This window comes from Mauremys mutica, chromosome 15 (assembly GCF_020497125.1).
Source record: "Mauremys mutica isolate MM-2020 ecotype Southern chromosome 15, ASM2049712v1, whole genome shotgun sequence".
NCBI classification, from domain to species: domain Eukaryota; kingdom Metazoa; phylum Chordata; order Testudines; family Geoemydidae; genus Mauremys; species Mauremys mutica.
Genome location: NC_059086.1, coordinates 36,585,944 through 36,610,360, shown reverse-complemented (window position 1 = coordinate 36,610,360; position 24,417 = coordinate 36,585,944). Strand labels below are relative to the sequence as shown.

At 68.6% G+C, this 24,417-nt stretch overlaps 1 protein-coding gene across 1 annotated transcript; it reads right to left on the bottom strand.

Moving 5' to 3' along the window:
- Positions 1 to 2,525: 2,525 nt before the first annotated feature.
- Positions 2,526 to 23,655, bottom strand: TRPM4 (transient receptor potential cation channel subfamily M member 4). The gene is made up of 25 exons (XM_044987933.1): positions 23,296 to 23,655; positions 22,796 to 22,863; positions 22,200 to 22,377; positions 21,766 to 21,946; positions 20,880 to 21,046; positions 20,463 to 20,640; positions 18,130 to 18,194; positions 17,769 to 17,951; positions 17,033 to 17,132; positions 16,264 to 16,379; positions 15,578 to 15,907; positions 14,617 to 14,745; positions 14,002 to 14,131; positions 13,355 to 13,500; positions 13,126 to 13,238; positions 12,333 to 12,431; positions 9,454 to 9,813; positions 8,519 to 8,651; positions 8,188 to 8,362; positions 7,608 to 7,776; positions 6,556 to 6,734; positions 3,813 to 3,945; positions 3,476 to 3,548; positions 3,154 to 3,250; positions 2,526 to 3,054 (listed from the first exon to the last, which is right to left on the bottom strand). The coding sequence occupies exons 1-25, from the start codon at positions 23,320 to 23,322 to the stop codon at positions 3,050 to 3,052; spliced, it is 3,534 nt and encodes a 1,177-aa protein (XP_044843868.1). The 5' UTR covers positions 23,323 to 23,655; the 3' UTR covers positions 2,526 to 3,049.
- Positions 23,656 to 24,417: the final 762 nt, after the last annotated feature.

Sequence of the window (24,417 nt, the reverse complement as noted above, 5' to 3'; positions counted from 1 at the left end):
TCCGGCGGGAGCAACCGCCATTGCCGCCCGGCGCCGCGCGCGGGGCCTCGCGCCGCGGGTTCCGGGGTAACTTTGGTTCCTAGGCCGGGGAGGGGGCGGGGCTCCTCAGACGGGGGCGGGGCCGCCCCATCCACCCCACGTGACCCGCCCCCAAAAGGTGCCCAGGCCCCAGGGAGGATGGGAGCCCTGGGGGCAGGTTTTAGGGGTACAGGGGTGGGGGCGGTAGAGTTGCAGGGTTCAGGGGTGCACATTTCGGGGTGCAGGCTTGGGGGAAGCAGTTTGAAGGAGGTTGGGATCTGGGGGTGCAACTTTTGGTTACAGGTTTGGGGGGCTGCTGTTCAGGGGGCTCTGATTTGGGTGAGCTGTTTTTTTGGGGGGGGTGCAGCTTGAGGTGCTAGGTCATGGGGTGCAGTATGGGGGGGTCCCACACGCCCCCCCCCCCGGCATTTCGCCACCCGGAAGATCCCTTTGGGCCGCCGTGTCCAGGGGACGGACCCAGCAGCGGGGGCAGGAGTCTGTCGAGTTTGAGGGGGGACAAGGGGTAAAGCCAGCAGGGTGCAGAGGGGAGACACCGGGAGCCCCAGCTACAGCGTCACCCCCCGTGTCCCCCAGCACCGCAGCTCTGCCCATCACCCCATGGGGAGAGAATGGGGGCCCCTGGCATGGGGGAATGGGGGGCACACAGAGCCCTGGGCATAGCGGGGGGAGGATGGGGGAACCCAGCATGGGGGGCACAGAGCCCCAGGCGTGGGGGGAGGATGGGGGAACCGGGGATGGGGGGCACAGAGCCCCAGGCGTGGGGGGATGGGGGAACCGGGGAGGGTGCACACAGAGCCCCAGGCGTGGGGGGAATGGGGGAACCGGGGATGGGGGACACAGAGCCCCAGGCGTGGGGGGAGGATGGGGGAACCGGGGATGGGGGGCACAGAGCCCCAGGCGTGGGGGGAGGATGGGGGAACCGGGGATGGGGGGCACAGAGCCCCAGGCGTGGGGGGATGGGGGAACAGGGGAAGGCGGACACAGAGCCCCAGGCATGGGGGGAGGATGGGGGAACCGGGGATGGGGGGCACAGAGCCCCAGGCGTGGGGGGATGGGGGAACCGGGGATGGGGGGCACAGAGCCCCAGGCGTGGGGGGAGGATGGGGGAACCGGGGATGGGGGGCACAGAGCCCCAGGCGTGGGAGGATGGGGGAACCGGGGATGGGGGGCACAGAGCCCCAGGCGTCGGGGGAGGATGGGGGATCCTGGGATGGGGGACACAGAGCCCCAGGCGTGGGGGGATGGGGGAACCGGGGATGGGGGGCACAGAGCCCCAGGCGTGGGGGGATGGGGGAACCCGGCATCGGGGGCAGACCTGGTCCCTGGCACCAGGGAGGGATTAAGGGGGTTCAGGGAGTCCCTGGGGAAGAGGGGGGGCGGGAGGGGGCACCCAGAGAGTTGGGGGGATGAGCTCAGGCAACAGAACCGCCGATGCACCTGCCCCCCCCAGTTTAGGGGGCAGATCTAGGGGTCCAGTATTTAGGGGGCAGCTTTGGGGGTGTTGGTTTGGGGGGCAGGTCTAGAGGTGCCTGTTGTGGGGAAAGGGGCAGACAGGAAATCTGGGGGGACGGGGAGTCGGTTCTGGAGAGGATCCCCCCCCCTCCATGCATATTTGGACTCCTGGGTTCCTGGCCCTGCGGGGGGGGGGGACAGGGACGGGACATTCCTCCTTAGTCCCTCTGCTGTGTGCGGGGGAGGGGCATGGAACGGGGGTCCCCAGGTATCCCCCCTGCAATGCCCCTGATACCCCACCCCACTCAACCTGAGCTGGCCCGTTCCCCACATCCACCTCCCCTCCCGCCCTGCCCCCGGTTCCCCCCACCCCCCACACCCCCTCCCACCCCCCCGCCCTGCCCCGGCTCTCACTTTCCACAATGATCCGTTTTTATTTAATACAATAACAATAATTAATGTAACAAATTAACTAAGAGCAAACTAAGATCTCTCTCCCCCGCCCCCCACGAGTCTGTGGCATCCGGACACCTGGGTTCACAGCGGGGGGCTCCTGAACTCCAGCCCCCCAGGACAGTCCATGGTGCCCGGACACCTGGGTTCGCAGCAGGGTGTGGGGGGGAAGCCATGGTGCCTGGATGCCTGGGTTCACAGTGGGGTGTGGGGGGAGTCCATGGTGCCTGGATGCCTGGGTTCACAGTGGGGTGTGGGGGGAGTCCATGGTGCCTGGATGCCTGGGTTCACAGTGGGGTGTGGGGGGAGTCCATGGTGCCCGGACGCCTGGGTTCGCAGCAGGGTGTGGGGGGAAGTCCATGGTGCCCCGATCCCTGGGTTTGCAGCGGTGGGTGTCGTAGACTCCAGCCCCCCACAAGTCTGTGGTGCCCGGACACCTGGGTTCACAGCCGGGGGCTCCTGAACTCCAGTCCCCCAGGACAGTCCATGGTGCCCAGACACCTGGGTTCGCAGCGGGGTGTGGGGGGGAGTCCATGGTGCCCAGACACCTGGGTTCGCAGCGGGGTGTGTGGGGGAGTCCATGGTGCCCCGATCCCTGGCTTCACAGCGGGGTGTGGGGGGGAGTCCATGGTGCCCGGACGCCTGGGTTCGCAGCAGGGTGTGGGGGGGGGAGTCCATGGTGCCCGGACGCCTGGGTTCGCAGCAGGGTGTGGCGGGGAGTCCATGGTGCCCGGACGCCTGGGTTCGCAGCAGGGTGTGGGGGGGGGGAGTCCATGGTGCCCGATCCCTGGGTTCACAGCGGGGTGTGTGGGGGAGTCCATGGTGCCCGGACGCCTGGGTTCGCAGCAGGGTGTGGAGGGGAGTCCATGGTGCCCGGACGCCTGGGTTCACAGCGGGGTGTGTGGGGGAGTCCATGGTGCCCGGACGCCTGGGTTCGCAGCAGGGTGTGGAGGGAAGTCCATGGTGCCCCGATCCCTGGGTTTGCAGCGGTGGGTGTCGTAGACTCCAGCCCCCCAGGACAGTCTGTGGTGCCCGGACACCTGGGTTCGCAGCTGGGTGTTGATTCTCCGCAGCCGACGCCCTCCCTCGCTGGGGTTGAGGAGGGTCAGTCTGGGGGCGACAGAGCAATGGGGGGTGGTTAGTGCTGGGGAGCAGGGGGCACTAGGGGGGACACATGGGCAGGGGAGTGGATTGGGGGGGGTCACTCACCCTTTTTGAGCGTGGGGGGGGCAGGGCGGTTCTTCCCCAGGTCGCTCTGAGCCAGGGTGTCCATCATCCAGCAGAGGGCGCTGGTGAACTTCTCCATCTGCGGGAGGGGGGGGGAGAGCGGGGCAGGCGCTGAGGACCCCGCAGCCCCTCCCCCCAGGGTCCCCCCCACCTCAGCCATTCCCCCCCCAGACCCCTCAGCCCCCCTCTGCCACTCCCCATTGCCCCTCCTGACCCCCCCCCGCCTCAGCCATGCCCCAAGATACCCCCGTCTTTGTACCCCACGTGTCCCCCCATCTCCTGTCCTTCGTCCCCCGCCCCGTACCTGGGTCTCCAGGGTCTTCAGCCGTCGCTCCTGCTCCCGCACCTCGGCCAATTGCTTCAAGGCCTGGTCAACCCTGAGGGGGGAAGGAGACGGGGTCACTTGGGGGGCCCCCCTGATTCATCCCATGATCCCCAGGTGACCCCCCAGCTCCACTGCTCCCTCTCCCTGCGCCCCCACCCCCCCATACTCACCCCGCCCCCCACAGACTCACCGCTCCCTCCCTGGACCCCCGACCCCACGCACCCCAGCTGCTCAATGCAGCCCCGACCCCCAGACTCACCCTGCCCCTCCCCCCTGCATCCCCATAGACCCCTCTTCTCCAGGGCCCCCCCCTCACTTCTGAGACGTCCGCCGGAGCCGCTCGGTGTCGCTGTCCCGTTTCTGGCGGCCCAGGGCCACCAGGTGATTCTCCTTCTGCACGGCCTCCCAGGTGAGCAGCCGGGCGTCCTGCTCCGGGGACAGGTCCCGAGCTGGGGACCCCGGCGTCCGGGGCCGGGGGAGGGGGGGGAGGCAGACACGTGAAAAGCAGACGGGGGCCAGGTCCAGCCCCATATCAACTTAGTGACCCCCCGGCCCGGCTCCCTGCTCCCCACCCCCCGCACTGCGGCTCTGACCCCTCCCCGACCCCTGCAAGGAGCGACCCCCAGATCTGCCCCCCCAGCCCTGCTCCCCACCCCCGCACTGCGGCTCTGACCCCTCCCCGACCCCTGCAAGGAGCGACCCCCAGATCTGCCCCCCCAGCCCTGCTCCCCACCCCCCGCACTGCGGCTCTGACCCCTCCCCGACCCCTGCAAGGAGCGACCCCCAGATCTGCCCCCCCGGCTCCCTGCTCCCCACCCCCCGCACTGCGGCTCTGACCCCTCCCCGACCCCTGCAAGGAGCGACCCCCAGATCTGCCCCCCCCGGCCCTGCTCCCCACCCCCGCACGGCGGCTCTGACCCCTCCCCGACCTCTGCAAGGAGCGACCCCCCCATCTGCCCCCCCCGCCCGGCACCCCACCCCCCGCACTGCGGCTCTTACCCCTCCCCGACCCCTGCAAGGAGCGACCCCCAGATCTGCCCCCCCGGCTCCCTGCTCCCCACCCCCGCACTGCGGCTCTGACCCCTCCCCGACCCCTGCAAGGAGCGACCCCCAGATCTGCCCCCCCCGGCGCCCTGCTCCCCACCCCCCGCACTGCGGCTCTGACCCCTCCCTGACCCCTGCAAGGAGCGACCCCCAGATCTGCCCCCCCGGCCCTGCTCCCCAACCCGCGGACTGCGGCTATGTCCCCTGCCTGACCCCTGGAAGGAGCGACCCCCAGATCTGCCCCCCCCGGCCCTGCTCCCCACCCCCCGCACTGCGGCTCTGACCCCTCCCTGACCCCTGCAAGGAGCGACCCCCAGATCTGCCCCCCCCCGGCCCTGCTCCCCACCCCGCGCACTGCGGCTCTGACCCCGCCCTGACCCCGGCAAGGAGCGACCCCCAGATCTGCCCCCCCCCGGCCCTGCTCCCCACCCCCCGCACTGCGGCTCTGACCCCTCCCTGACCCCCGCAAGGAGCCACCCCCAGATCTGCCCCCCCCGGCCCTGCTCCCCACCCCCGCACTGCGGCTCTGACCCCTCCCCGACCCCTGCAAGGAGCAACCCCCAGATCTGCCCCCCCCGGCTCCCTGCTCCCCACCCCCCGCACTGCGGCTCTGACCCCTCCCCGACCCCTGCAAGGAGCCACCCCCAGATCTGCCCGCCCCGGCTCCCTGCTCCCCACCCCCCGCACTGCGGCTCTGACCCCTGCAAGGAGCGACCCCCAGATCTGCCCCCCCCGGCCCTGCTCCCCACCCCCCACACTGCGGCTCTGACCCCTCCCCGACCCCTGCAAGGAGCGACCCCCAGATCTGCCCCCCCGGCCCTGCTCCCCACCCCCTGCACTGCGGCTCTGACCCCTCCCTGACCCCTGCAAGGAGCCACCCCCAGATCTGCCCCCCCCGGCTCCCTGCTCCCCACCCCCCACACTGCGGCTCTGACCCTCCCCGACCCCTGCAAGGAGCCACCCCCCCATCTGCCCGCCCCGGCTCCCTGCTCCCCAGGCACTGAACTGCGGCTCTGACCCCTTATAGGAGCGACCCCCAGATCTGCCCCCCCCGGCCCTGCTCCCCACCCCCCACACTGCGGCTCGTTCCCCGCCCCGACCCCTTCACGGAGCGACCCCCAGATCTGCCCCCCCGGCCCTGCTCCCCACCCCCCGCACTGCAGCTCTGACCCCTCCCTGACCCCCGCAAGGAGCCACCCCCAGATCTGCCCCCCCCGGCCCTGCTCCCCACCCCCGCACTGCGGCTCTGACCCCTCCCAGACCCCTGCAAGGAGCAACCCCCAGATCTGCCCCCCCGGCTCCCTGCTTCCCACCCCCAGCACTGCGGCTCTGACCCCTCCCCGACCCCTGCAAGGAGCCACCCCCAGATCTGCCCGCCCCGGCTCCCTGCTCCCCCCCCCCCGCACTGCGGCTCTGACCCCTGCAAGGAGCGACCCCCAGATCTGCCCCCCCCGGCCCTGCTCCCCCCCCCCCACACTGCGGCTCTGACCCCTCCCCGACCCCTGCAAGGAGCGACCCCCAGATCTGCCCCCCCGGCCCTGCTCCCCACCCCCTGCACTGCGGCTCTGACCCCTCCCTGACCCCTGCAAGGAGCCACCCCCAGATCTGCCCCCCCCGGCTCCCTGCTCCCCACCCCCCACACTGCGGCTCTGACCCCTCCCCGACCCCTGCAAGGAGCCACCCCCAGATCTGCCCGCCCCGGCTCCCTGCTCCCCACCCCCCGCACTGCGGCTCTGACCCCTGCAAGGAGCGACCCCCAGATCTGCCCCCCCGGCCCTGCTCCCCACCCCCCACCCTGCGGCTCTGACCCCTCCCCGACCCCTGCAAGGAGCGACCCCCAGATCTGCCCCCCCGGCCCTGCTCCCCACCCCCCGCACTTCGGCTCTGACCCCTCCCAGACCCCTGCAAGGAGCCACCCCCAGATCTGCCCCCCCCCAGCCCTGCCCCCTCCCCCCAAGCCCTTGTCCCTGCCCCACAGAGCACTGCCCCTGGTCCTGCCCCCCCCCGGCACTCACCGAAGTGGCGGCTCTTGGCAGAGCCCCCCCGGGCCCGGTGGAGCAGCAGCTGGCGCAGGTGGCTGATGATGATGAAGGGGGGGGCCAGCGCCGGCCGGTTGTGATACTCCAGGATCAGGCTGTAACGCTGCGACTTCCAGTAGGTGTCGCTGTTGCCCTGCACCTTGGCAAAGGTGTAACTGGTGGGGGGAGGGGGCTATCAGACGGGCGGGGGGCAAAGGACACGAGGCTGCCCCACCCCCACCAGGCCCTTGCACGCTCATCAGCTTGCCCTCTGCACACGCTAGTGCACTGGGGCCTCGCACACTCATCAGCTCACCCTCTGCACACGTGAGTGCACCAGAGCCTCACACACTCATCAGCACACCTTCTACACACTCTAGTGCACCAGGGCCTTGCACACTCATCAGCTCACCCTTTGCGTGCACTGAGGCCTTCCACACTCATCAAGCTCACCCTCTTCAGGTGCTAGTGCACTGGGGCCTTGCACACTCATCAGCTCATCTTCTGCATGTGCTAGTGCACTGGGGCCTTGCACACTCATCACGCTCACCTTCTGCATGTGCTAGTGCACTGGGGCCTTGCACACTCATCACCCTCACCCTCTTCATGTGCTAGTGCACAGGGGCCTCGCACACTCATCCATTCCCCTTCTGCATGCACTAGTGCTCCAGCGCCTCACACGCAGGTCAGTTCTGCCTCTGCAGATGTGTGTGCATTGGAACCTTGCACGCTCATCAGCTCCCTCTCTGCACATGCTACTGCACCAAGGCCTTGCACACTCCTCAGCTCCCCCTCCACACTCATTTGTGCACGGGGGCCTTGCACACTCATCAATTATCCATCCACCTGTTCTAATGCACTGGCACATCGACTCACTAGTCAGTCATTCTCCTTGCACTAGTGCCCAGCGCTTCCCATGCTCGCCACAGGCACTCATACACCTGACCCCTTGCACGTATGTTAATGCATGGTCCACGTGCCCCAAGGCACCCTGCCCCTTGCACGCTCAGCAGCTCACTGCCCACCCATGGGGCCCCGCCGGGCGGTACCTGAACATGGCGATGAGCAGGTTGAGGAGCAGGATGTTGGCGACGAGGAGGAAGATGACGAGGAGAACCAGCACCAGCCAGTTGGCGTAGGTGTTCGTGCAGGGCTCGGCCTCCTCCATCAGGATCGCCACCGGGTCGTCCGTGCAGTTCGACGCCGCGATCAGCGCCGCTGGGGGGGGGAGGTATGTGTCCGTGAGCCAGCCCATCCCCCGCCATGGGGCCAGATCGGAGCCGGTGCCCCCTAGAGGGGAAAAGCCCCACACCCCATTCCCTGCCCCCCTGAGCCAGCCAGTCCCTGCCCCAGGGCCGGAGGGAGCCGCGCCCCCTAGAGGGAAAAGGACCCCTGCCCCATTCTCTGGCCCCCTGAGCCAGACAGACCCTGCCCTGGAGCTGGGTGGGAGACGGCGCCCCCTGGTGGGGACAGGCCCCTGTCCCATTCCCCGCCCCCCTGAGCCAGCCAGTCCCCGCCCCGGGGCCGGGGGGAGCCGCGCCCCCTAGAGGGGACAGGCCCCTGCCCCATTCCCTGCCCCCTGAGCCAGCCAGTCCCCGCCCCGGGGCCGGGGGGAGCCGCGCCCCGCACCATCGATCTCGTTGAGCGGGATCTGGCCGAAGATCTGCAGGTAGGGCCGGTAGAAGACGCGGCGGAAGATCCAGGCCAGGCGCTGGTCACTGGGGTGCAGCAGCCCCTCGGTCGTCACCCCATAGGCCACCAGCCAGACGGCCAGGAAGAAGAGGAAGAGGAAGACGTCCTTCATCTGTTGGGGGGGGAGCATGAGCCCCTGGGATGGGACCCCCCAACCCCCCACATCTCCCTCCTGCTCAGAGCCCTCCCCGCCCCCCTCAACACGAGAATCCCCCCCAGCCCCCCCTTTTCCGTCCCTCCCTCGCCCCCCCGGACTCCCCCCGCTCACCATCTTGCCCACAATGATCATCTTGGGGCCCAGCTGCTTGTTGACGGCGAAGATGTGGATGAGACGCAGGGTGAAGACCATGAAGTCCAGGCAGAGCACGGTGCGCCCCGACGCGTAGGTCCTGTGGAACATCCTGGGGGGGGGGAGTGGGGTGAGGGGGGGGTCCAACCCCCCAGCACAGCAGGGAGCTGCCCCCATCCCCTCCCCCAACCCAGCCAGGGACCTCAGCTCAGTCGGGGGGTGATTCTGGGCCGAGGGGGGGGGGGATGGGTCAGGGGGTCCCCAATCTGCTCCCCACTCACAGCTGAGGTGTCACTCTGTGCTGGGGGGGTGCACAGAGCCATTGCTGGGGGGTGGGGGCAACGGGGGGGGCTGCTGCATCATGCCCAGGCAGGGTGGACGGAGGGACGGGCGGCTGGGGGTGCCAGGGGCTGGGGGCCGTGCCCAGGCATTGGGGGGAAGGGGGGCTGGGGGCCATGCCCAGGCACTGGGGGGGACGGGCGGCTGGGGGTGCCAGGGGCTGGGGGCCGTGGCCAGGCACTGGGGGGCATGGGCGGCTGGGGGCCGTGGCCAGGGATGGGGGGACGGGCGGCTGGGGGCCGTGCCCAGGCATGGGGGGGATGGGCGGCTGGGGGGCGTGCCCAGGCAGTGGGGGGCATGGGCGGCTGGGGGCCGTGGCCAGGCATGGGGGGACGGGCGGCTGGGGGCCGTGCCCAGGCATGGGGGGGATGGGCGGCTGGGGGCCGTGCCCAGGCACTGGGGGGGACGGGCGGCTGGGGGCCGTGCCCAGGCATGGGGGGGACGGGCGGCTGGGGGCCGTGCCCAGGCATGGGGGGAAGGGAGGCTGGGGGCCGTGGCCAGGCAGGGCGGACGGAGGGACGGGTGGCTGGGGGTGCCAGGGGCTGGGGGCCGTGCCCAGGCGCCCGGGGGCTCACCGGCAGACAGCCCCCAGCAGGAAGAGCCCCAGGGCGGTCAGGTCGAACTGGTTCCAGGGGTCCTGCAGGTAGGCGCGGACGCGCTGAGCCAGCGGCTGGCGCCCGGTGAAGCAGCCCTGGCGCAGCTCCTCGCACAGCAGGGTGAAGACCCAGACGTAGAGCAGGACCTCGGAGGCGCTGGGGCCGTCGGGCGGGGCGGGCGCGAAGTCCAGCAGCAGCACGTAGGAGAAGAGCAGCAGGAAGAGCAGGTACATCACCACGTTGCCCAGGAAGGCCGTCACCGGCGCCCCCCAGAACCGGCGCCAGCGCCACAGCCAGGCCCGGCCCGGCCGCGGGGGGGAGCTCAGCGAGGACACCGACCTGCGGGGAGCGGGGTCAGAGCTCAGCGGGGGGAGGGGGGGGTCAGCCATGGGGAGGGGGCTCTGAGTTGCAGGGTGGGGGGGGTCAGAGCTCAGCATGGGGGGGTGACACCCTGGCACCCCAATATTCACCACGGTCCTGGAGCGAGGATGTTTTGCACCAGGTCCGTCTTGTGAGGTTGTGACGAAGTGGGGGGGGGGTTCCTTGGTTTTTCTGTGGTTTCCCAGGGGGTTCCAGGCTGAGGGGGTGGGACTCAGTGTCCCCGGGTGTTACGGGTTAACGAGGGGAGGGGGGAGGGAGTTTGTGGGCACAGAGGGCCGCAGAGGGAACTCGGGACCCCAGCCGCTGGCCTGGAGGATGGAGACCCCAGCGACTGGTGCCCTGGTGCCCCGGAGACCCGGCTCAGGAGTCGCAGCCGGTTCTGGCCGGGGGGAGGACAATGGGCTGCGGGGACGGGACCCCGGTGACCTGACCAGCCGGGTCCAGCCAGAGGGGCCAGAGGACGGGAGGGGGGAGGAGACCCAGGCCGTCCTGTTTCCCAGGCGACAAGACAATGGACAGAGGGGGGCTTGGGGCCGGGGGTCTCAGATGCCCAGCTGGGAGCAGGGGGGCTCGGGGCTGGAGGGGGGGGCAGGCAGAGCCCCCCTGGCTGCAGGGGGACTGGGACGTGCTGGGCTGAGGGGGGCCAGGCCTGAGGCTGGAGAGTTTCCTGCGCTGGGTTCAACGCTCAATAACCCTCCTGTGTTACGCTGGCTGAGTCGCTCCGGGCTAGAGAGCAGGTGTCACGGAGTTTGGGGGAGACAAGACATGGTCTGAGGTAACCGGGATGCAGTTTAACAAAGACAAGTGCAAAGTGCTGCATGTAGGAAGGCACAATCAGTGTCCCACACACAGAATGGGAAGATCCTGCCTAGGAAGGAGGCCGGCAGAAGGGGACCGAGGGGTCACAGTGAACCACAAGCTAAATATGAGTCAAGAGGGTGATGCTGTTGCAAAAAAAAAAAAAGCCAGCGTGACTGTGGGAGGCATTAACGGGCGTGTTGTGAGCAAGACCTGAGAAGTGATTCTGCCGCTCGGCTCTCTGCGCCGGTCAGGCCTCAGCTGGAGCATTGGGCCCGGTTCTGGGCGCCGCGTTTCAAGAAAGAAGTGGAGACATTGGCGAGGGTCCAGAGAAGAGCGATTGACGGTGCAGAGAACACGGCCTGCGAAGGAGGCTGAGGGAACTGGGTTTGGTGGGTTGGAAAAGAGAAGCCAGAGAGGGGACACGATCAGCAGTTTTCAGGTGGCTGAGAGGGTGTCGGCTCCCAGAGGGACGAGCGCCGCCGACGTGGGAACGTTCCTAATGTTTTCTCTGAATACTGGGTGGGGGCCTCAGTTTCCCCTGTGCAGTTCGCAAGGATCTAGGGGGTGGGATAAGGGGATGTGATTGGTGCAGAGCCCGAGAGGGCCGGGGAATGGCCGACACTCTGTCTCCTGGCAACTGATGGCCTGGGCCCCCCCCAGCCCCCCGCAAGGTGCCGACCGAAGGGGCTGGGAACAAGGGGATCCGGTGGCCTGGCCCGGGAGAGAGACACAGGCCGGAGGAGGGGCTGGGGGGGGTCTGTTTGGAGCCAGCTGGGGAGACAAGGAGGGGGGCAGAACTGGGGTCTGGGCTCCCCACCCCCCAAGAGGGACCAGACTGGGGGGTCCTGGTCTCTGTACCCACAAGCTGTTTTGGGCTGTTCCTGTTACCGGCCGGCGGAGAGTCACGTCCGGCTGCGGAGGGGAGGGGGGGCAGGACCCTCTGGCGGCCCCAGCCCCCCCCCCCCCGGCGCACTCACTGCGGGAAGCGCGCGGGGGGAGGGGGAGGCTGGATGCCCCCCCAGGAAGGTGGAAGTTCCTTGCCCGGGGCCGGTCTGCTCAGAGAGAGGGGGGCCCCCCGGCTGCGTGGGGAGCAGTTCCCGAGCGTCGCCCCGTGACTCCGGGACACCCTGAGCGGCGCCTGATCGCGGCGCCTGGGTGTGTAGCTGCAGCTGGGGGGTGCCCCGGCGGACGTGTGGGACCAGGAGCGGGTCTGCAGCTCGTCGCAGCAGCGCAGGGGAAGAGGGAGCCCAGGCTGGTGGGCCAGGCAGGCTCAGTGGTACCCCAGTTCCAAGTGGCGCCCCGGGGGAACCCATCACGGGGGGCTCTGGCTTGTGGGGGGCTCAGATCTCAGCAGGGGGGTTACTGCCATGGGGCGGGGGGGCTCTGGTTTGCAGAGGGGAGGGGTTAGATCTCAGTGGGGGGCACAGCCAGGGGGGTGCAGGAGACAGATTAGGGGCTGATGGGGGAATAGATGTGAGCACCAGGGGGCACATGGGGGGGTGTGTGGAACAGATTCGGATCTGCGGGGGGGGGGGGCTAGATCTGGGGGGCAGGATGGAGGGGGCAGACCTTGCAGAGGGCTCTGATCTGGGAGGGGGCAGGTTCAGGCCCCCTTAGCACCGTGGGATCCAATGTATAGGGCACGCTGCCCTCCCCCCCACAGGCTGCCCCCTCACCCCGTCAGGATCTCCTCCACGGGGCATTTCCCGTCAGTGTTCAGGTTCTCCAGCTCCAGGGTGTGGGGCTTCTCCTGCTCCTGATCCTCCTCCATCGCCCTGGGGGTGGGAGTGGGGAGAGAGGGAAACTGAGTTTGGGTCCCTGGTGCTGCGAGCTTCCCCCCAACAGTGCCCCAGCTGGGGTCACCGATGCTGCGAGCCTCCCCCCCAGCAGTGCCCCAGCCGGGGTCACCGATGCTGCGAGCCTCCCCCCCAACAGTGCCCCAGCCGGGGTCACCGATGCTGCGAGCTTCCCCCCCAACAGTGCCCCAGCCAGGGTCACCGATGCTGCGAGCTTCCCCCCAACAGTGCCCCAGCCGGGGTCACCGATGCTGCGAGCCTCCCCCCAGCAGTGCCCCAGCCGGGGTCACCGATGCTGCGAGCCTCCCCCCCGCAGTGCCCCAGCCGGGGTCACCGATGCTGCGAGCCTCCCCCCCAGCAGTGCCCCAGCCGGGGTCACCGATGCTGCGAGCTTCCCCCCAACAGTGCCCCAGGCGGGGTCACCGATGCTGCGAGCCTCCCCCCAGCAGTGCCCCAGCCGGGGTCACCGATGCTGCGAGCCTCCCCCCAGCAGTGCCCCAGCCGGGGTCACCGATGCTGCGAGCTTCCCCCCAACAGTGCCCCAGCCGGGGTCACCGATGCTGCGAGCTTCCCCCCAGCAGTGCCCCAGCCGGGGTCACCGATGCTGCGAGCCTCCCCCCAGCAGTGCCCCCTTACATAGCTGACCCCCTCCCGCGGGGCCCCCAGCACCCACCTGAAGGTGATGAGGTGGGTGAAGATGAGCGGGGGGCAGAAGAAGGTGAGGAGGAGTTTCCAGACGGGCGTGGACCCTTCCATCTCGCCCCACCAGTTCTGGGTCAGCAGCGCCTAAGGGCCGCGGGGGGGTTAGTGCTGGGAGGGGTCACTTCTCACCCCCACCCCCCGGTTTCCCCTCCAATTCTTCGCCCTCCCCCCGCACTCACCCCCCCCGCACCGCCCCGTACCTGCACCCCGTCATGGGCGAAGAAGCACCGGGCCTCGGCCAGCCAGGCGAGCTGCAGGCAGGTGGTGCCGCCCCAGAGGCGGGAGCGACGCACGAGGAGCTGGGAGGCCCGAGACTCGCTGTTCCCGTAGCACTCGCCAAACACGCCTGGGGGGTGGGGGGGGGTTAACGCCATTGCCCCCGGGACCTCACAGCCCCCCCGGCTGTCCCCTGCACCCCCATCGCCCCTGAACCCCCAGTACCGCCCCCTGCACCCCCATCCCCTGTGCCACCCTCTGCACCCCCATCCCCTGTGCCACCCCCTGCACCCTGTACTGCTTCCTGCACCCCCATCCCCAGTACCACCCCCTGCACCCCTGTACCACCCCCTGCACCCCCATCCCCCGTGCCACTCCCTGCACCCCTGTACTGCTTCCTGCACCCCAGTACCACCCCCTGCACCCCCATCCCCCTGTACTGCCCCCTTCACCCCCAGTACCACCCCCTGCACCCCCATCCCCCTTGCCACCCCCTGCACCCCCATCCCCTGTGCCACCCCCTGCACCCTGTACTGCTTCCTGCACCCCCATCCCCCTGTACTGCCCCCTGAACCCCATCCCCCCTGAACCCCCAGTACCACGCCCTGCCCCCCGTCTCTTCCCCCCTCACCGATGGCCAGGGTCTCGAACTTCATGGCCAGCTCCTTCATGTCTGCGGCCTCCTGCGCGTCTGACTCTTGGTGGGAGAGTTCCCGCAGGATCCGCGCCCCCACCAGCGCCCCCCCTACCGCATCTGGGGCCTGCGGGGGAGGGGGTTAGAGAGAGATCCTCCCCGGAGACCCCCGGATCCATGCCCCCACCAGCGCCCCCCCACCCTGTTCCCCCTTCCCCTGGGGGTCTCCCCCTCCCTCCCGCACCCCCTGGGGTCTCCCCCCAGCTCCCCACCCCCCAGGAGTCTCCCCCCACACCCCCTGGGGTCTCCCCCCAGCTCCCTGCCCCCAGGGGTCTCCCCCATCCCCCCTGCACCCTGTGGGGTCTCCCCCCAGATCCCCACTCCCCAGGGGTCTCCCCCCACACCCCCTGGGGTCTCCCCCCAGCTCCCCACCCCCCAGGAGTCTCCCCCGCCCCCCGCCCACCCTGTGGGGTCTCCCCCAGCTCCCCACCCCCCAGGAGTTTCCCCCACACCCCCTGGGGTCTCCCCCCAGCTCCCCTCCCCCCAGGAGTCTCCCCCATCCCCCCGCCCCCCTGGGGTCTCCCCCCAACCCCCCCCCCGGGCCCTCCTCACCATCTCCCAGCAGTACGTGGCCATCTCGCCCCGGTTGAGCAGCACGGCCCAGATGAAGAGGTCGGTCCAGGGGTTTCGGGTGCGCTGGCCGCGGTAGGGGGTGTCCCTGTCCAGCAGGGGAGTCTTCTTCTGGAAGGGGGGGGGGGAAAGGGGGAGGGTCAGAGCCATGTGGATGGGGAGACCCCTGCTGCCAGCCCCCCATCTTCCCCCACCTCCCCCTGGAACCCGCAGGGTCCCATCCCGGCCTCCTGCCCCTTATGGTTCCCCCCCACATACCCCTGCCCCATTGTGCCCCCCATCTCGCTGCATCCACATACCCAGCCCCCCCGTGAGGAAGTGGGTTTTATTCGCCTTGTTCTGTTGCAGGTGAGTCTCACTGTCCCACACTGTGTGTGCCTCAGTTTCCCTGGGTGCTGCCCCAACGCTCAGCTGGTGGGAACTGGGGGGGGGGGTGATTTCGCTGAGGCCCTCGGGGCAGGTGAGGCTGCCCAGCCGGGTGCCCCTGTGTGACCTGAGAGCCAGGAGGGGGGTGCGGCCAGGTGCCACCTTGGGCCCGGGAGAGAGACAAAGGCCAGAGGAGGGGAAATGGGGGGTGTCGGAGGCCCGGTGGCTGGAGGCTGGGAGTCTTTGGGGGGGGGGGCTGGATTCCCAAGCTGGACTTGGCTGAAAGTCCCTGATTTCTGTGCTAACGAGCTCTGCCCTATGCTGTGACCCTGGCGGCTAATAACCGGCCGGCGGAGAGTCACGTCTGGCTGCGGAGGGGGGGGCAGGACCCTCTGGCTCCCCCAGCCCCCCCGGCTCACTCGCTGCGGGAAGCGCACGGGGGGAGGGGGAGGCTGGATGCCCCCCCAGGAAGGTGGAAGCCACGTGAGCTCCTTGCTCAGAGAGAGGGGGGCCCCCCTGGCTGCGGGGGGAGCAGTTCCCGAGCGTCGCCCCCTGACTCCAGGACACCCCCACATACCCCAGCCCCCTTGGAGTCCGGGGGGCGCAGGCTGGCGTAGAAGGGGGCGCAGACATCGCCCAGCAGTTCACGGAGCAGACGGGCCACCTGGGTCAGGGGGCAGTCGGGGGGGCGCTCCACAGGCTGGTAGTGGGGGGGCTCGGCCCCCCCCTGGCGCCGCTCCAGCAGCTGGTGCAGCAGCGAGGCCTCGGGGACCCCCCGGTACAGCTCCGACAGGCGCCCCCAGGTCAGGAACTCGCCCAGATCCAGCCCGTTCTCCACAAACAGACGCACGAGGGCCGGGCGGTCCCCCAGCAGCGCGTCCCGCATGGGGTCCTCCAGCTGGGAGGGCTACGGCGCGGGGGCGGGGGGGGGGAGAACCCAGGTTAGTACCTGCCCTGTGAGCACCAGCCCCCCCCCGGAGCCCCCAAACACCCTCGACCCCCCAGAGTGTCCTCCCCGCCTCCCCTCTCAGCTCCCCATAGGGGTCCCTCCTCCCCCTGCCCCCCAGAGCCCCCCTCAGCTCCTCCCATGGGGTCCCCCATCCCCCTGCTCCCCCAGGGCTCCCCAGCTCCTCCCCTGGGGGTCCCCAACTCCTTCTCCTTCCGGGCCCCTCAGCTCCTCCCTCTGGGATCCCCCTCCCCCTGCCCCCCTGGGACTCCCAGCTCCTCCCGCAAGGTCCCCTCCCTGCCCCCCACCCCCCTCACCTCCCACTGGATGTCTCCACGGAAGAGCTTGGAGCTGGCGATGTCCACGCGGTTCCAGGCCACAGCCAGACGCAGCTCATCCAGGTACTGGGTGGCCTCACCAGTCAGGTGATCGCCTGTGGAGAGGCAGGAGGTGGGGGATGGCTGGGGTAGCTGCGTGACTCAGTTTCCCCACCCTGGCAGCTAAGGGGCCTGGAGGTGGGGGATGGCTGGGGTAGCTGCGTGACTCAGTTTCCCCACCCTGGCAGCTAGGGGACCTGGAGGCAGGGGATGTCTGGGGTAGCTGTGTGACTCAGTTTCCCCACCCTGGCAGCTAGGGGACCTGGAGGCAGGGGATGGCTGGGGTAGCTGTGTGACTCAGTTTCCCCACCCTGGCAGCTAGGGGACCTGGAGGCAGGGGACGGCTGGGGGTAGCTGCGTGACTCAGTTTCCCCACCCTGGCAGCTAGGGGACTTGGAGGCAGGGGACAGCTGGGGTAGCTGTGTGACTCAGTTTCCCCACCCTGGCAGCTAGGGGACCTGGAGGCAGGGGATGGCTGGGGTAGCTGCGTGACTCAGTTTCCCCACCGTGACAGCCTGGGGGCGGTGGGGAGGCTCAGGCCAAAGACAGGTCGTGTCAATGCGGATTGAATGGGTTCACACGGGGCTCAGTGGGGATCCGGGGGGGGGGGGGAGCGAGGGGCAGGAGGCCGGCAGCAGGGGAGGGTGGGGAGATCCCAAGGGGGAAGAGCATGGGGGGGGGACTCCATGGGGGGCTGGGGGCGTCTCACCTCTGACCAGGGCTTTGAGCAGCACCGTCTCAAACTCCTCCAGCCCGTCCTCGTCCAAATAGACACTGACCAGGTCCCGCAGCACCAGGATCCGCTCCACCTGGGGGGGCAGGTCCAGCACCCCGTGACCCCCTGAATCCCTGCACCCCCCTCCCCACAGCACCAGGATCCGCTCCACCTGGGGGGGCAAGTCTGGCACCTCGTGACCCCCTGAACCCCTGCACCCCCCTCCCCACAGCACCAGGATCCGCTCCACCTTGGGGGGCAGGTCCGGCACCCCATGAGCCCCCAAACCCCTGCACCCCCCTCCCCACAGCACCAGGATCCGCTCCACCTCGGGGGGCAGGTCCGGCACCCCGTGAGCCCCCAAACCCCCTGCACCCCCCTCCCCGCAGCACCAGGATCCGCTCCACCTGGGGGGGCAGGTCCGGCACCCTGTGACCCCCCAAACCCCTGCACCCCCCTCCCCACAGCACCAGGATCCGCTCCACCTCGGGGGGCAGGTCCGGCACCCCGTGAGCCCCCAAAACCCCTGCACCCCCCTCCCCACAGCACCAGGATCCGCTCCACCTCGGGGGCAGGTCTGGCACCCCGTGACCCCCTTGCAACCCAACAGTGCCAGGCTCCGTTCCATCCTGAATGCCTGGGTCCCCTTGCGGGGGGATGAGGAGTCATTGCCTTGAGCTCCGCGTCCCGTCTCCCCCGGGCGCCTGGGTCCCCGTGGGGGCTGTGGTACCTGCTCGGCCAGGCCTGGCACGTCGGCGGGCGGGAAACGTCCCTGCAGCTTCTCCTGGATCAGCACCCGGCTCGCCTGGTCCGTCTGCACGTCCTGCAGGATCTGGGCCAGGCAGTCGGCCGCCCCCCCGGAGCCCCCCACCAGCAGGCAGGGGATGTTCGCCTCGGCGGCCTCCCGTACGCGCTAGAGGGGGGAGAGGGGGGTCAGTGAGGGGGCAGGGTGTCTCCCTCCCCCTCCACAGCTATCAACACCCCCGCATGTCCCTCTCCCACACCCTGACACCCCCTCCTCCCCCCTCCATTGCCCCCATCCCCATCCCCTCCCCCAGACCCTCAGCCCCCCCTGCAGTCCCCCCCCTTACCGTGACCATGGAGGCGTCGCCCCCGATGACCATGACCAGCACGGGGATCTCGATGCTGCCAGTTCCTGAAAGACGGGGGGGGGTGGTCAATGCCGGGGGGGGGGCAGCGGAGAAGGGGTGACGATGCAGCCCCAGGGAATAGCCAAAAACTAGTGTGTCAGCACAGGCTAGTCTAGTGGGTGGAGCGCCAGGCCCGGGGCCAGGACGCCTGGGTCCTCTCCCCACCCCTCGGCCCCGGGACCAGGACACCTGGGTTCTCTCCCCACCCCTTGGCCCCAGGACCAGGACACCTGGGTTCTCTCCCCACCCCTGTGACCAGGACTCCTGGGTTCTCTCTGGGTGAAGGAGACCAAGACCAGCTCAGGGGATCTTGCCCCGGGGAGGGAAGGGGGCAGCCTGAGGGGGGGGCACTCAGAACGTAGGGGGCGAGAGGAGGGGGAACCAGAATACTGCGGGCGGGGCAGATGTGGTTAAAGGCGCAGGAAAGGCGACTAACCCTGGTAACCATGGCTGTGGTGTGTGTGTAACTGTGATAGCCATGGCGCCGTGTGTGTGTGTGTGTTAAATCATGCTAACCCTGGCAAGGGAGGGTAACCATGGTAACCTGGCCAGGGGGCTGGGGGGTAACCGTGTAACTGGGCCGGGGGGTAACTGTGATAACCAGGGCGGGGAATGTGACCATGGTAACTGGGCCAGGTTGTGTTTGGTCATGGCAACCAGGCCGGGGGATAACCGTGGTAAGCTGGCTGGGGGGTAACCTGGCCAGAGGTGTGTGACCATGGTAACCAGGCAGGGGGTGTGGCGGGGGACTAAACATGGTAACCAGGCTGGAGGATAACTGTGGTAACCTGGCCAGGGGTGTGTGACTGTGGTAATCAGGACGGGGGTAACTGTGGTAACCTGGCCAGGGGTGTGTGACTGTGGTAATCGGGATGGGGGTAACTGTGGTAACCTGGCTGGGGGTGTGACTGTGGTAACCAGGCCAGGGTAACTGGGCTAACTGCACTGGAGGTAACTGGGCTGGGGGCAACTGGGGTAACCGGGCCAGGGTAACTGTGGTAACCAGGCCAGGGTAACTGTGGTAACCAGGCCAGGGTAACCGTGGTAACCAGGGCAGGGTAACTGGGGTAACCGAGCCAAGGGGCAACTGGGATAACCAGGCTAGGGGGTAACCAGGGTAAGCTGGCTGGGGAGTAACTGGGCCGGGTGTGTGTGCCCATGGTAACCGGGCTGGGGGTGTGTGACCGGGGTAACCGGGCTGAGATGTGTGCCCATGGTAACCGGGTTGGGGGTGTGTGACCGCAGTAACTGGGCCGGGTGTGTGTGCCCATGGTAACCGGGCTGGGGGTGTGTGACTGCAGTAACTGGGCTGCGGGGTGGTAACCGGGCTGGGGTGTGTGCCCATGGTAACCGGGCTGGGTGTGTGTGACCGTGGTAACTGGGCTGGGGGTGTGTGACCGGGGTAACCGAGCTGGGGGTGTGTGACCGCGGTAACTGAGCTGCGGGATGTGTGACCGGGGTAACCGGGCTGGAGGTGTGTGACCGCGGTAACTGGGCTGGGGGTGTGTGACTGGGGTAACCGGGCTGGGGGTGTGTGACCACGGTAACCAGGCTGGGGGTGTGTGACCGGGGTAACCGGGCTGTGGGGTGTGACGAAGCAGGGAGTAGGGAGGATTGACCTGGGGATGTCGCAGAGGAGTTGTACTGGGACTGTCTGCATGGGGGATGGGATCTCAGGGGGTGACTTCACTTGAGGGGCGATACCTGAGCCTGTAACCTGAGCCAGGAGGGGGGTTGGGCCAGGTGACACCTCTACCCGAGAATCTGGACAAAGGCTGGAGGAGGAGCCGGGGGGCGGCTGGGGGAGGTGGCTGGACGGGGTTTCAGTTTGGAGCTGGCTGGGGGAACGGAGGGAACCCCAAGGCTGGGGTCTAAGCTCCCTGCCCCCCCCCCCCCCGAGGGACCTGACTGAGGGGTCCTGGTTGTACCCACAAGCTCTGTTTTGGGCTGTTCCTGTCGGCTAATAAACCTCTGTTACTGGCTGGCTCAGAGTCACGGTGAATGGCAGGAAGGGGGGGTGCAGGGCCCTGACTCCCCCACACTCCGTGACACGGGGTAACCATGGTAACCAGGCCAGGGCGTAACCGTGGTAACCTGGCTGGGGGGTAACCTAGCCAGGGGTCTGCGACCATGGTAACCAAGCTGGGGGTGTTTTACCGGGGTAACCAGGCTGGGGGTGTGTAATTGTGGTAACTGGGCGCAGGGTAACCAGGTTGGGGGTGTTACCGAAACTGAGGTAACCGGGCTGGGGGTAACCAGGCCGGGGTACTCACCACCGGCGCCCACCCTCTGCTGGGCGATGTGTTTCTCCAGGTGGGCACGGAAGCGGCTCTCGCCCCCCGGGCGCCCCCGGGAGCCGTCGTCCACCAGGAAGAAGAGCGAGTGGTTACTGTCCAGGGGGCGGGCGGTGTCCGCGGCGGGGACCCGGGCATAGCGGGCAGGGAACGAGCCCTGGAGGGGGAGAGTGGGTGAGGGGGGCCTGGTGACCGGCTGGACCCCCCTGAGAGACACCCCAGCACCCAGCTTGATCCTCTCCCCCAACTCCCAGCCCAGCCCCCACAGAGACCCCTCCCTGGTACCCAGACTGCTGCCCCCCCAGCCCCTCCAGGAGAGCCCCCCCCAGCGGGCCATGCGCTGCCTCCAGAGAGACACCCCCCCCCCGCCGCCAGGATCCCCCCCGCCGCCCGTACCTTGGGGTTGACGAGAGCCTCGCGGTTGGCGACGACGCCCCAGGGCGCGATGCCCATGGCCACCACGCGGGCGCAGGGGCTGGTGCTGGCCGTGCCGTGGTCCCGGACGGCCTCCCCGACGTATCGCCCGATCCCGGCCTGCAGCCCTCCGGTCATGATCCACGCACCTGGGGGGCGGGGGCACAGACTGTGGCACAGGCTGAGAGTGTAACACACCCCTCCCAGTGCCCCCCCAGCTCCCCGTACCTCCATCTCCCCTCCCACCCGTGTCACACCCAGAGCCTGAATGAGACACGGGCACAGACTTGACCCATCCCTCAGGCCTGTGGGCATGTGCGTGCCGGCCCGTGGCCACACCTGGGGGTGCAACGTTGCACTCGGCCACCAAGCGTGGCTCTGTGAACGGGTGTCAGCACAGGGCAGCGTGTGCGCGCGGCGGGGTCTCGCTGAGTGTGCAGTCCGGGCACCAGCTCATTTGCATGTGCATGGGGCAGGGCTTCCCCTCAAGTGGGCCAGGACATGTCCTTTTGCACCCACACGTGCGAGAGCGCAGAGCACACCGGCATTTGCACGGAGCATGGCAGCATTTGCATGGAGCACGCTGGGGTTTGCACGGAGCATGGCAGTCTTTGCACAAAGCACAGCAGCATTTGCACGGAGCGTGCTGGTGTTTGCACGGAGCATGGCGGCATTTTCACGCAGTGCACTGGCATTTGCACGGAGTATGGCAGTGTTTGAATGAAGCACAGTGGCATTTGCATAGAAAGCACCAGCATTTGCACACACACTGGTGTTTGCACAGAGCATGCCAGCGTTTGCACATGTGAGTGCATTGCACGTCCAGCTTTCCACCACTGCTCAGCCCAGGAGAGGGCGGGGGGCCCACCTGTGCTTTGAGCCGCCTTCACCAGCCCCTTACGCAGCAGGTCCCGGAGCCAGGCCCGGACGGGGGCCTCCCCGTCGCCCCCGACGACTGACACCACCAGGTTGGGAGGGGAGATTTTCCAGTGTTCGGTCACCAGGTTGTAGGCGAGCGCAGGGTCCGAGGAGTCCGACAGGCGGATGAACTGGCCGGGGGCAAGTGAAGAACAGGTCAGGTGGTGCCCCTCACTCCCGATCTGCAGCCCCCTGCTAGCCCAGCCCTAGGTCCCCCTCTCCTCCTCCACCAGTGCCCCTCACTCCCGACCCGCAGCCCCCGGCCAGCCCCTCCCACCCCCCAGCTCCACCGGCGCCCCTCACTCCTGACGCGCAGCCCCTGGCCAGCCCCTCCCACCCCCCAGCTCCACCGGCGCCCCTCACTCCCGACCCGCAGCCCCTCACCTTGCTGGGTTTCCCACCAGCCCCCATGAACTCCAGCTCCCCAAAGGCGTCCGTGGGCCCCTCCGTAGTGTGCTGGTCCGAGTCCCATTTGCTGACGATGGCTGTGCCGAAGGCGTCTTCCACGGCCACAGAGACGTGCTCGGCCCGGGGGCTCCCACATTGGCACTGAGGGGGGGCGCTGGGGAGGAGATGGGGGTCATGGGGGGGTGAGGGGTGGCATTGGAAGAGGGGATGCAGGGGGCAAGGGACAGGGTCACTGGAACACTAGGGGGGAGCAGGGGGTTGCTGTGGGGCAGAGGGGTCACCGGGGACTGCACTGGAGGGACTGGGGAGGAGACAGGGTCATGGGGGTGCTGGGGGGCACTGGGAGGAGAACCAGGGGTGCTGGGGGACAGGGATAGGGTCACTGGGACACTGGGGGGAGGAAGGGGTCACTGTGGGGCAGAGGATCATAGGGCAGCTGCTGCCTGTGATGAGACACCCCAGCCTGCACATGGCAATAATATCTGGGGTGCGGGGGGGAGGGGCTGCTGGTGGATCCCTGGGCACTGGGGGAGCAGCCTCGGGGCATCCCTGATGGGGGGGACCCCACTCACCCCGTGTCCTGTGGATCCTCAATGTAGGTTGTGCAGGTTTTCTTCTTGAAGCGTTTGGGGATCCAGGCCTGGAGTGGGGGTGATGGTGGTGGTGGTGGAGGAGCCAGGTCAGGGTCTGAGAAAGGGGAACCCCCCCAAGTCCCAAACCCCAGAACCCCCAATCTCCAGAGCCCCCCAATCCTGCCCCAAAGCCCCCCCAATCCTGGAGAGGAGATCCTCAGAGCCCCCCCAGAGCATCCCTAGAGAGGGGCCCCTCAGAGCCCCCCCACACCCGAGAGGGGACTCTCAGAGCCCCCCAACCTCCAGTGCTCCCCTAACCCCCAGAGCCCCCCCACCCTGGAGAGGGGACCCTGAGAACCCCCCCAAACCCAAGAGCCTCCCCCACCCTGGAGAAGGGGGGGCTGTCTCCTTCCCCCACAGGTGCACCCTACCCCCAGGAAGCTCGCCCCGCCCACCCCCGGCTGGTGCCCGCCCTAGCCCTGGGGCAGGGGGCCCCATACCTGATCTCGCTGCTTGATGCTGCCCATGGTGCCAAGCTAGGCTGGGGCTGTCTGACCCGGTGCCCGCAGCGGCTGGCTGAGCAGGGCCCTGGAGCCCTGGGAACCCGGCGTCTCACCTGGCAAAGGTGAGTCCAACCCTCTCCGGCGCTGTGGCCCCACCCAGCCAGAAACCAGCCTGACCGGCTCCGAGACACCCACGTGTGTGTGTGGATGGGGGGCAGGAAACACCCTGCTGCCAGGCCACCCCCAGTCAATCTGGAGTCACCACTGACTACAGTTGGGTCAGATTCTGATCTCAGCTCCACCGGGGTCAATCCGGAGTCACTCCTGTTTGCAATGGGGTCAGGGCTGGATTCTGCTCTCCTCATCCGGGGGGGGGTCAATCCGGAGTCACTCCTAGTTGCAATGGGGTCAGGACTGGATTCTGATCTCAGCTCCCTAGGGGGTGTGTGGGGGGTGTTATTCAATCTGGAGCCCCCACCCCACCTCGGCACAGGGGCAGGGCCGGCTCACGCCTCCTTGGAGGGGGTCCCCACCCTGGAGCAGAGTTCACAGCCACGACGCCCTGAGCAAACAGCAGGTGTATCCACACCACACCCTTTATCCAGCCTGGGAGGGGCAGGGAGGGAATGGCCGGGGGGGGGGAGACGACTCTGAGCCACGCCCCCCCCCCCGGGGGATACGGAAGGCCCCCTCCTGTCCCCCCCACACTCTCCCAGGCACCAAATGCCTGTTTGCCGCCCCCCAGCGTGAGGGTGGTTTGCGTTAGTGTGTCCCCTCAAAGCTGGGCCCCTCCCACCCCAGGACATTGCATTTATGGGGGGGGCTGCCTATAGGGGCCCCTAAAGTCTCCCTACCCCAGCAGCTGCATCGCCTGCATAGGAGCTTGAGGGGCTGGGAGCCTGGACGCCTAGGTTCTGCCCTGGCTTGGAAGGGGAGTGGGGTCTAGTGGCTAGAGCAGATTGAGGGTGGGGAGGGCTGGGAGCCAGGACTCCTGGGTTCTCTCCCTGGCTCTGGGAGGAGAGTGGGGGCTAGTGGTTGGGGGGGGTCTGGCAGAGAAGGGGGGGTCTGTCCCCCACGGGTCATGCGCGGGGTGTTCAGAGTCTGGCTGGCCCAGCCCCC

What these genes read in the sequence shown, in the direction of transcription:
- TRPM4 (XM_044987933.1), bottom strand. Translation starts at nt 23,322, where the DNA reads ATGGGCAGCATCAAGCAGCGAGATCAG. An exon ending in TGCCAGGCCTGGCCGAGCAG is followed by an intron (nt 17,133 to 17,768) that starts GTACCACAGCCC and finishes CTGCCCCCCCAG; the next exon opens with GTGGAGCGGATCCTGGTGCT. An exon ending in GTTCGAGACCCTGGCCATCG is followed by an intron (nt 13,501 to 14,001) that starts GTGAGGGGGGAA and finishes CCCACCCCCCAG; the next exon opens with GCGTGTTTGGCGAGTGCTAC.